The sequence below is a fragment of the Aulonocara sp. 'chitande type north' Nkhata Bay genome, linkage group LG14 (assembly GCF_057382095.1).
Source record: "Aulonocara sp. 'chitande type north' Nkhata Bay isolate Kocher_YH1m ecotype deep benthic linkage group LG14, A_spYH_male_GT1.1, whole genome shotgun sequence".
Classification (NCBI taxonomy): Eukaryota; Metazoa; Chordata; class Actinopteri; order Cichliformes; family Cichlidae; genus Aulonocara; species Aulonocara sp. 'chitande type north' Nkhata Bay.
Window position 1 is genome coordinate 32,189,742 of NC_141357.1, and position 12,371 is coordinate 32,202,112.

A 12,371-nucleotide genomic window follows, 5' to 3' on the forward strand; every position below is an offset into this window, starting at 1 on the left:
GGACTTTTAATCTTTCTACAAGTCAGACACTTTGCATATATTATTAACACTAAAGGCAAGTAATACTTAACAGTTACTATAGTAGTATAGAATATCAATTATAGTGCAACTTAAGTCACAGCACTGCCTACCACATATGCTTCTCTCGCTCAGCGGCAGCTACGTGGACTGATTCACTGAGTGCAGGTAATAGCGCTCCAACTCATCACGGCAAGGCCCTTCAAGGTGCAAATTTAGTAACAACAAAAGGACATCTTTCAAGTTGTTCATTTTTTAATCCGCACTTCATCTCTCTTTTTTCGCATATTTTTTTTTTTTCATTTTACAGTGGCATAGTTGAAAAATGAATATTCAATACTGTGAAAAAAAGCAAACCTCACACATCCCCCATAAAAAGCAAATTAATTACAGCAATTGAAATCTGTACAAAATGAGTTATTTATAGGATCATACTGAACTAACAAAATAACATGTATGAGCATTGGCAATGTGGTTCAATGTCTTTGATACAGTGATTATATACAGTGAGGGGATGTTTGATTCACCAATGCCTAAACATGTCATTAGTACTGTTTGCAGCAAACTCAAAGGCCATAACGGTGATCCTTGTATTGTTCTTTTATGAGAACTTACAGAAATAAAAATGGAAAAGTTAATGTCAGACAACTACTTCATAATAACAGCAATAATATCAATCAATATAGTATCATATAAGAAAGTCAATCAGCCATAATAATAATAAATACATATATTTTTACCCAGATTTTTTTTTGTAACATTTTAAGCATTTCATTAGAATCCCTGTTTGAAGAAATCTTCAAAAATGTGAAAACGCTGTCCTCGAAGTGACTGGAACTCATATGACCTGAAATTAAAGGCTATAACCAGAGTTTTTCTTCCTTTTACTAAAATTGAATACTTACATATTATTTACATGCCTTCGGGCAAAACAAAATTGGAAAGAAATGGAAAAACATGAAAGATCTGTGAAGTACCGTTAAATGCTGTATATGCTAATATACAAACTGCAATGTGTCAGGGATCCCAAGATTCAACAATATTGGTCACTAATATTCACGTTAGCAAAGTATTTTACAGCAATATCCACACATTTAGCATAGTTGTTCAATAAAACTCAACATAAATAATGAACCGACACAAGGTTCCACTCATTCAGTTTGGATATTACAACAAATCGCCAACAAAAAGGAAACGTTTTTCATCCACAACAATAACTGCGATTGAACTGAAGTCTTCTTCACATGTCTGACACCATCTCTCCATCTAGACTCATATTGAATCCTGAGACAAAAAGCAGTTGATGTTTTTTCCCCTCTGTAATAGTCCTCAGACTTTGTGCTTTAATTTTCTAACTTGTTCTTTGTTGGTTATAAATCAACAGTGTAACAAAAAGGGAAAAAAAAAAATCAGTGCAGGAATATACAGACAATGCTAAGAGGGCGATTATTTCATCTCGAGACAATCACTCAGATTGTGCTTCTGCTTTGTGTTTGTTAAAGTATCTGATCTGTTTTAAGATGCTCTAAACGTGTGCGGCATGTCTGAGGAGGGTTAGCTCCGGGAAACATCCAAGCCAATCATGTATAATCCTTAAAAACTGATGTATTTAACATATTTTGCTCCTACAGAAAAACCTTTTCAAATGCTGAGAGTTGAGTTGGAGAACAAAATTACTGTTGTTACTTCTGAATTTTAAAAATCTGCAAAAGGTTGTATAACAGGTAACGTAAGAAAGAGTAGAGAAAAATACAGGCAATGAAAGAAATGCAGAAGAATGTACAGCATTTAGGCACAGAAAAAACTGAAAAGGACATAATCCAATTGTACATGGATTATATTACAAAAGACGAAGGCTATTTTGTTAGTGAATGCTTTGAAAACAAGCATATCTAAGCATGATTGCTTTCTAAAAAAGACAGAACAATAAATTAAAAAAGACAATGCAGTGAGTCTGAGACAGCTTAAAATTGCACGTCTGCTGTCAAAGGTTGTCATGAAATGAAAGAAGTGAGGAAAAAGAAGTCTAAATAAAGTACTCTTTCTTTTCTTCTGCATGCACATGGTTTCCTTCAGCATTGATGATGGCTGTGTCAGCGTCAGGGGCGTCCTCTGCTCCTTTGGCCTCGTGTGTTAGATATGTCCCTGCAGACATAAAAAGCAAGTTATCCACCAGCTAGAGAGTGCAAGACATATTCATTTACTGCAAACAAGCAAAGTGATATTCAGAGCAGTTCAGGAGACCTCTTTTACCTTTATGTCTGGCCAGATATCGTCCAAGGACTATTATCAAACACAAGGTGATGAAGACCACGACTGCAACAACTCCGCCGATTAAAGCGTGGTCAGGTCCATGCTGTCCTAAAGCATTAGGATCTGAAACACAACAGATAGAGAGAGGAGATGAGAAAAAGTGGAGGAATGATAACTTAACAACTGGAAGCTTCTACTGTCAATGCAGCTGTAGGTGTTTATTAAACAGCATTAAAGGTATTTTGCTGCAAATAACCTGAAAAAATCCAGATGTTGCTTTTACACTTGTGAACAAAGCACAAGAGTAGCAGATGAGCTTCTGTCAGATTTAGAACAACCTGAAACGACTGCTTTGAAGTACCTGAACAGTTGTTAAAAAAAGAAAAAAAGTAATCTTAGGAAATACCACAAATCTCTATACAATTAAAAAGCTTGGCATTATCCTCCTTTTTTCTGTCTTTCATGTTTCTGTTTTCCTAGCACTACTTTCATAATGCTCAGGACTAGGTTTTTAAATAAGCGTTATTTAACACTGTGCATCCTCTGGGCAGAAAGCAGACAGAGGGTTTCCCAGGCAGGAGCATGCCTTTGTGCCGGTCCTGTGATAAACTGTGAGTGGCTGTGTCTTTACTGTGCACCTTGTGTGCTCTCATTATCTCAGGCTGATGAATGGTTATGGCTTGTGCTCGGTTTTCCAAAGTGACCCTGGGAAATGATTGCGGCGATGTTTCTACAAACCTTGTTATACTCTGCTGGTAACGAATGCAACCCTCATTTTTAAAATCCCAGCGTGCGGGACGTTCAAAAAAAAAAGAGGGATGAAGCTGTGCAACATGCAGTTTATTAAACTCCATGCAGAATAGACCACCACGATTGTTTCATCAACTCACAAGCAGGCACCGCAAACTCTGAATTTTCTTTTTTTTTTTGATCTGAATTAACTGAATTTGGTTGCATGTTAATGGATAGAATGATCTGTACAGCACTGTCAGCAAGGAGCATAAGGAATCTTTTATATCACACTTGGCTGGTGCATTTTTAACAGAATTTGGTACTGATTGTGTAGATACAGTAGTTACTGCTCTGGAACAAACTAAAATAAAGCAGCATAAAAGATAAGATAGGATGTAAGTTGCTACATTCAACAACAAAAGGTCATTTCAAGAGCACACAGGGACAAGAGTAATTTCGTCGGTCATATTTTGCCTGATCTGATGTTCAGTTACATTAAGAGAGATAAGTTGTTTTAATCATGTTGCATTAATTAGACACAATCCCACTCAAAATGTCTTACAAAGAAAAATAACTAAATTCCTGCAAACAGAAATTCTGCACTTAGATCAAATCTACAAATAATGGTGAACAAATACTTTTCAAGAGCTCTGTGATCAGATATTTGAAAGATAATTTTTGACTTTGATTTACTGTAACCACAGGATCATATACATAGATACTGTCACAAATACAATCTTCAGCAGAGGTCCTTTGAGAACCATCTATTTCAGTGGCAAAGACAAAGCAAAATAGAAACATATTGTGTGATGACTTATGCAGCCTGTGACATGGCTGGAGAGAAAACGACTGAGCGAGCATCCATGCATGGTGATGATTTGGCTCATGCTGGGTGAGGCCGTGATGTGTCTTGACCCAGAGCCAGATCCAGATCACACACTCTAAATCTGGCTTGAAATGATCATCTACTGGGATATTTACCTGTTGTAGGCCCTGGAAAGTCTTTGGCTGTTGCCATGGTTGAAGACAGTGACAGCAGTAAGGGAAGACGAGGGGAACAACACCGTGATAAAAAAGGTGACCACAAAGTTCAAAGGAAAACACAAAGAGATTTCCATGGTTCTGGTTTACTTGACAGTGTGCAGGTATGCACAGCTTGCTGTCACATGAGCCAAATACATGCCTAACTGGACTTGCTATAAATGTTGATTTCGAGAGCAGCACAAGAAAGTTGTATACGTATAGAGTTAGTGCGTAGTTTCTTAATTGGTCAAATACTATCTCACTAACCTCCACAAGTATTCAGATGGTTTGGGTATTTTAAGTTAACTGGTACCTGTTTAATAATTCGTCTACATTGGAGCATATTGCTCTTTTTTTCCTGCTTATACATTACAAATAAAATTCTACTACCCAGGACTCTTTATGGCAGGCATATGCAGAATATTTGAGAGACAAATATGTCAAAACCTGTGCCAAAAACCCAAACCATCTGAATGCATAGAGCAGTAGAGATACATGGAAAAACAAATTCTTTTGTACTGCGTGCCATTGTGTTAATACTGAGGGAACTTGAATCTGCTTTAAACGTTCAAACATCACCTAAATGTTTTAAATCATACACACACATTGTGTTTGTGTGTGTGTGGCTGTGTGATTAATATTCTGGTTACTATATAAGGCTCCTTATCCCTCCTTTTTTAGCACATGCTGTCATTACACATTCTTGCCAGTTTTAAGCTGTTCCACTGACCAAAAATTGCGTTTGCAAAGGTACTGCCAGGGGATAAATATGGAGCAAATACTTTACAAGGAAGAAAATATTAGTCAAAGTTAAAAACGATGTGTTTTTGCAGGAACATAATATAACCTTTGTTTGTTTACAAGAAAATTTAATCGGCACCTTTAATGCGAGTTATTACCAAAACAAAGCACAGCCTAAGTCTAAGTAATGTTTGCAGTTTCTCATCCAACAAACTTGTTTTTTCTTTTAATGCAGCCATGTTTTACCTGCAGACAGCTCTTGTGCTTCAGTATGTCAAAGTCATAATACACAAACACTGCAACAGTAATTCCATTAGGAGAGACAGAGTGAAATAGTGACATGAAGCATGTGGTTTTGCTGAACATTGTTATTAATTATCATTAAGATAATTGCATGTGTTCATTTTCAGCCCAAGAACAAAAGTATGAACACTGTCATGTTTCCTGTTTGGACTTTTATGTATGCAGTGGTTTACCAGCAGTAACTCCACAATGGGGTTTGTTATTTTTACAATATCTGCATAACATCAGCTATCAATAACAGAATTAATCACATGCAGTAACAAAAATGATCCATATGTAACAGCGTTGTTAGAAAAAAACAAACAAATAGAAAGTGAAAAGGATACTGAATTCATCAAATGAAACAATGTTACTTTCTAGCTCAAAGCCTGGTTTTGAGCTCATCAATCATCAGCCGTGTGTTCATTGTCACGTTTGTGAGTGCGTGGAGCACGGGGGAGGCGGGGCCACGCAGCGGGTGCAAGTGAACGCAGCTGTGACTGCCTATGCTTAATGTGGCAATGTAGGCATTAGAAGACTGCAAGGATTGAGGCTAGAGAGGGAGGCACGAAGGCGATGACGTCTGCTAAGCAAAAATAGGAACAACTGGAAGCGAAAACAAACCACTCTGAGGAGCACAGGCGTCGGTGTGAGAAACTGACAGGACAGTCACACAGCCCCGGTGATTTACTGTGTGTGGCTGGTGCAGCTTAATTCATGACTTTACTTCACCTTAGTAAATACAAGCGAAAAGAAGAAGAAGAAGAAAACAATGAACTGACGTTAAAATACAAGGGCTGCACAATGAATCAAGCTCTGAATCAGTAAAGTCTTTCAGCAGTATCACCCCGTAAAAGATGAGTCACGCATGAAGGAGTCGAAGGACTTTTACATCTGTTAAAATTTCAAGCAACTGATGATTGGCTGGTAAATAGAGCACACACAGGAAAAGTGAAACTTACAATGTGTCATGCTTGTTGAGGTGAAAATGTACAATCAATCACAATGAAATGTGAGAGAAACAGGCATGAGTGAGTCTGCAGCTTCACAGATGTATGCAGACTCTATTTAATTAAACTAGTATCTGTTACTACCGCTCTGTCATCTAATACAGTGTTTCTTTTTCTTAATGCAGTATATTAAAGGATATAATTGCAGTCTGTGATATATTGCTTCAGACCGATGACATTTATGGCTTCTCATCTCTCTTGTCATTAGCAAATTAGGTTTAGAGGCTGAGACGATCCAAAGAGACCTGGTAAGTATCCAGCCAGACACATTGTAGCCCTGAAAAATGACTGTCATCATCGGTGGAAATGAGCCCGTCTCACACATCTTTTTACCTGCTCAACTCAATTTCTCAATCCTCCCTACCAGAACCTTTGTATTTAGTAAAAGATGGATGCTGAGGGTTATCGCATCTGTTATTTCCTAAGCCAGTATTACAAAAGCTAGAAACCCTCTGGGTATGTATAATTCTAAACACCTGGGTTAGTTCAACAAATTTCTCTTTTTTCTGGTTTGAAATAAATAAAAAAAACATCTTATGCGAGGAAGGAAACCTTAGATCAGCACATGGTGTCTAGATATGACAGGGTGATACAGTGATCTACACTAGGCTGGCATCACTGCCTACCCCTGTTCAATGAACATGCTGAAAGGAGAGAACAAGATAACAAAAGCTGAAAAGACCAATGTGTCATCCTTTTCTTTTCATATTTCCCAATGAAGAGCTTTCTTTTTCCCCAAAGCCTTTGCTTTTAAAAATCACACAGAAAAGCTGCCGTACATCCACTAACTGCTCGGGAGTTGAATAAGTCTGTGCTGCGATAAGTCGTTCACAAACAAACTACAATCTCCAGTGGCACTGTTTAGCTGGCAAAAGTGGAAACAAATAAATCCATGTTGAATTGCAATATTCTGCTCTTGTTTCTGCCTTTTTTATTTTTTTATTTTTGGCCGTATTTGATAAATGTTACAAACATGCGCTGCAGAGGCCTTAACGAACCATTTTCTGGACCATGTCGTCTTTATTCTCTCAACCCCTTCACTGTCTCAGGATTAACTTATCTCTCCTCCAGGCTGTACTTGGAAGCTAAATTCTGCATCCTTAACACTTTTTTTCTGTTTCCTCACAGGAAGAGTCCAGAAGCTAAACCCACGCCGTGATAAGTAGTGAGGAAAACTGTGTTATCCTGCATAGTGCCAAGGCGAAATTTGAAAGTGGATTCTTGAGTACATGGAGTGGAAAACTGCATGACTACAGATCTCTGTGCTGCACGATATGTATTATTCTTATAAAGAAAATATATATTTGAACTGCAAATTGATGATATTTAAACAGACTTAACTTATCATTCTTATTATGCCACCTTTGTGTCAAATAATACCGTTTAGCTGTTGCAAGTCACAATCTACTCTCTTCTGCACCATCTTTTATTGCTAATTGGCAGAAATATAAAACCCCCATATAGCAAGTTTTTTTCTTATATAATAATAAATATTTTATCTCATTTACTACAAACACATGTCTCACTTTAGAGCTGTCTCACAAACTAAAAAGCCAACATGCTGATGAGGATGTGCAGGTTGTCATTTGAAGACGGTGTGTCATCTGCGAATGACAACTGATGATCCAGATGGAAGCAGAATGTAAAGTGTCGTGTTGACCTTATACATCAGTGTGTTTTCACATAATTAAATTTCCTTCTCTGTTGTGAGCTACCATCAGTTTTCTAATGAAATATACAGACATCTTAGCTGAGCAACTTTGGTGAGTCATTTTATTCATGGTTGTAGACTTAATGGCCATGTTAGAATACACTGAAATCATTGAACCCAATGGCTGTGTTGAATGTTAAAACTGTATATTTGCCAGCCATTATATCGCCAACATATGTTGCAGTAGTAATAGTAGTTAAAACGTGTGGTTAAAGTGTCTGAAATATTAAAACCAATTTAATCTAGATGGCATTCAAATTAATGCCAAACATTATTCAGGGAAATCTGATTTTTATTTATTTATTTATTTATTTATTTTTGATGAAAAAGATCTGAAACATGTTTACCCATTTATGCTTATCCAAATATCCATTCATTAAGTCTATCTGCTTATCGTTCAAAGAGATGTGTGGGTGTGGAGACCTTGATAGCTGAAATTCATAAATTATTAATCAATGACTGTTAAATGATTGAAGTGAAGTTACCTTCCCATAAACTCCTTACCTAAAGTGTCTCCACTTTGAACAACTGATTATCTGATATTGCAAAGATGATCAATTTATTGATTTCCCTGTATTGAAAAATCGTTCATATTTAAAACAGGTTGTTTTCAACAGTTACAGTTACCAGTTGACTCTCGCTTTTTTGACATGGACTGGGTTTGTATTTTTGTGATGAACACCATCTGCCTTTGAGTTTGAACACAACTGCCTGCAAAGCTTTGTAAGCAGCAACAAAGGGAAATGATAAAGCATAACAAAAAAAGCCCTTACTGAAGTACCCACCATATACAAACAGTATGTATTCAGCACTACTGGACCCCAGATGGTTGCTGGCCTCACACCGGTATGTGCCATTGTCTGTCTTGTTTAGCGTAGTGATGGTAAGTTCCCTTCCCTCCACAATCATACGCTCAATGTCTGGCAGCTCTCCTCCATCTTTAGACCACTCCACTGGCTCAGGTCTGGGAAAGAATTTGAGAAAATGTATTTAACTGCAACTGAATAAACTGCTGTGATAAAAAAACAAAAAAACAATAACAAACCATAATGAATTTGATTTCACTTCAATTCATTTTCACAAGTCATCTCAAGGCACAAAACAAATTACATTTAGGTGCAATTTGCACTATTTGTGCTGATATGAAATTGAAGTTGTAAATGCTTTTCAACTTACATTGGGTTGCCTATGGAAACACACTCCAGTTTGAAGTATTGGCCTTCCTGTGGGATGATGAGTGAATGTGTGATCTCCAGATGGGGAGCATCTGCAAAGAGGAGACAAAAAAAGAAACACAAAAAAGTGGTTCTAACACAAAATGCAACAGTAGTTAGCTCTGTGCCTACTGAGCAGCTCTTAGCTATAGCCCATATCACTATTCTGTTTAGGCACTAATCCCTTACCTGCAAGATAATCCCATATTAATCCAGAACAAATGCAAGACTAAACCTGGACACATAACTGTAATCTCAATCCATGTATTTCGCTAATCTAAGCAATGCTAATCTACCCAGTTTTACAGGCTATGACCCCACTCACAGTGGACCTCCAGGACCTCGGTTGTCATGTAGGGTTTGGACAAAGACACATGCTCCACACTGCAGGTGTAGGCAACGCCGTCATCCCGCTTGTCCACCTGGAACTGAAGGCTACTCCTCACTGTGAATGACTTTCCTGTAGCGTTCACCTCCTTAGTGCCTGTGGGGAATCAGAATATGAACCAGGGTGAAATGTACTTGTGAATTATTTATAGTTTTGGGGAGCAGTTCTAGCTTTTGAGCAAGACTTTTACAGGAAAATTATTTTGGAGAAAGAAGCAGAGCAAAACAAAAATCATCTTGTAAATCTGAAAAACTGTGAAAAAAAAAGAAAGAAATTTATTTCAAGATGTTGCTCTTCTGACATAGACAGCTGCAGTGTTGTTGTTGTTGTTTTTCTCTGCATCTCCTTTGAGGGAAAGAATCCTTAGCCTTTGAAAGTCAAGTCAAAGTAGAGTGAATAGTGAAGGGAGAGCAATATGAGAGTTGACTCGGTTGGTTGGGTGTGTTTGCTCCTCTAGGACCATCTCTCAGACATCCCAGCCAACACAAACAGGCATGCTCCCCCCTTCCGTAGTATGTGATAGATTTCCATAGTTTTAGTGACACTTCTTCTTTCTTTCTTTCTTTTTTGTCTTTTGTCATACCAAAACATTCGCCTTCAACTTATCTCAATTTGTTTTCATTTTTCCCCTGCCCTGTGATGTTGTCCTCATTAAGCTATGCCTTTTAACTTGTAATTGAAAGCCTTTCATTGCCGTTTGTGGCTACTCTCTTGTCAGCACTTAGTGTGGCACCTAGAATCTGCTGTACAAGGCTATTGGATCTAAACAAGACATTAGTTGACAATGGCCTCAGAAGGACTTTTCTTTGGAGATGCTCCCCCACTCACCCCTACCTCCTTGCATCCTCCTCACATTACATACTTCCAACCATCTCCCCCTGGACTGCCTGCCATCCACAGCAAACCAGAGTCAATCAATACATATGTGTGTGCTCACTCAGCTCCTTCAGAAACACACACCTACACACTGATATTGGTCTATTAAACACTAAAAGCTCCTTTCAGTGAAACCCAGATTACCCGTAGCATCATCATTTTGGGTTAATCTATTCTGTTTGTGCCACACTACTCCATTTTTCATGAAATGGTCTGACAAAATCCTAATGTACTGCAGAGTAGCCTACAAATGTTAAAAAGTCAAACTTCAAAACTGAAATTAATAACGCTAAGAATAAGAATGCAAAGCACAGAGCAACAGAGTGCATCATAAATGTCAAGATTTTGAAAAAATAAATAAATCCAAGCATCACATAGGATTTGAGCAAAGAGGAAAGTCGGAGGCCTTACATTTGAGAGTCAGATGCCTTGGATTTTGCCCTGGAGTACAGGAGGGGAAAGGGAAGCGCCTCTGTGGCATTAAGCGCAAATCTCTCCAGCTTTTTCTCTCATTCGTCAAGTCGCCTACAGCATCAGGGTTGCAACAGAGGAACTGTCAGTCTCTTTTAAGGCGGCTGCTAGCATTGCCAGAGAACACGCTAAGGTAGCTTTCGTAAGAATGGGAATGTGCCCAATTGTGCTTGCTTTGAACAAGTACCCCAAGAGGCCAGTAAAGCTGTATTCAGGCAACTGGAGGCACTCCTGTAAGCACCACCTCAGTGTCTGTTTTAACAAGAAAGTGTGTCGGTGACAGGATTCTGGTGTTTTTCTCTGACCTTAACTGATTTGCTGAGGTATATCTTGGAAAATTAAAGGCAGATGAACCTTGAACTTGGACTGATTTTGTCTTTTACTCTGTGACTACTTTTCTCTATTTAATTGCTAATGAAGTAATTTATAGTACTAACTCAAATTCAGCTTTTTTGGGGGGCTTTTGGAGTCATCATTTTATTTTGGTGTTTTCCTTTCTTCATTCTCATTCATTCTCCAAAATACTTCTTTCACTTCACTGTCACAGCTGTAATAGAGGCCTGAGATGACCAGGTATTCTTGTCTCTCCAGCAACTCCCTCCAGTTCCTTCGGAGGGAGCTAGTGAGTCTCAGGCTAGCTGGGAGTTCTAATCCCTTCTGCACGTCTCACATTGTCCCTGGGGCCTCCACCCAAGTGGCTATTCCCGATCCAAGTACTTTCTTGGATCCGAGGCTTGTTGTAGCAGAAAGGCTTGTGTGGTCTAGTGATCCTCAGTAGTGGGTTGTTGGGAAATGTTCTTGGTGGTGTCTCCCATGACACACAGGCCTGGGGCCAATATATAGACTTAGACAAACTTTAGTAAACCTTTAAATAAAGGAAGAATTTAAACTTTGACCTTGCCTAGAACAGATAAACTGTGACATTCCTCCAGAGCCAAATGCTTGCTACCTGAGTTACCCATTTTGCTCAAGCTTAGGATAGCAGTAAATAAGCCCCAACAATGGAAATGTAGAGAAGCCATGTGTGCCCACCAACCAGAAGTAACATGTCCTTTTTTTCGTATACATTATATTCATTGACACTACACAGTTTAATACCCACTGATTGATTACGTGTTTGTAATGTAATTTCACCTTACAAACTCTGTGTGGAGTTTGGATGTTCTCCCTGTGCCTGTGTTGATTCCGTTATCATGCTCTGGCTTCCTCTTGCAGTCCAAAGACAAGCATGTTAGGTCAACTGGTGATTCTAAATTGGAGTAGGTGTGCGTTGGTGTCACTGAACTTCCTGTCTTAGGTGTAGTCTACACAAGTAGTGCTCCATGACAGCTGAGTCTGTTCTGTACTGGATTATCTCGGTGTAAATAAGTGTATAATGTGGCTGCACTACTGGATCAAAGATCAATCAACAATTGGCCAAACATGAGCATTCATCCATCCATCTGTACATCTAACCAAATTCAAATTCAAATTCAAATTTTATTTGTCACACACACACAATCATACACAGTATGACATGGGGGTGAAATGCTTGTAGCTGTACAATGCCCGACCATTAAATGACAGAAGAAAAGTTTTACAATATTTACAATTTACTACAAAAATTTACAAATTAACTTAGGAATTTACAGTAAAGAATGTGCAAATAGCAG

The 12,371-nt window shown here is 38.3% G+C and overlaps 1 protein-coding gene across 5 annotated transcripts in view; it reads right to left on the bottom strand.

Annotated features, from left to right (window-relative positions):
* Window positions 1-261: 261 nt before the first annotated feature.
* LOC147314987 (cell adhesion molecule 2-like) overlaps window positions 262-12,371 on the bottom strand; it is a 151,873-nt gene continuing 139,763 nt past the window's right edge. For 3 of the 5 annotated variants that reach the window (XM_086262119.1, XM_086262120.1, XM_086262117.1), the window contains 6 exons: window positions 9,310-9,468; window positions 8,947-9,037; window positions 8,556-8,734; window positions 3,985-4,011; window positions 2,272-2,394; window positions 262-2,163 (listed from right to left, as the gene is read on the bottom strand). In XM_086262119.1, coding sequence (XP_086118245.1) covers window positions 2,045-2,163; window positions 2,272-2,394; window positions 3,985-4,011; window positions 8,556-8,734; window positions 8,947-9,037; window positions 9,310-9,468 — 698 coding nt within the window. In that variant the 3' untranslated portion in view covers window positions 262-2,044. The remainder of the gene's footprint in view (window positions 2,164-2,271; window positions 2,395-3,984; window positions 4,012-8,555; window positions 8,735-8,946; window positions 9,038-9,309; window positions 9,469-12,371) is intronic. The other 2 variants (XM_086262122.1, XM_086262118.1) reach the window with 1 other exon arrangement.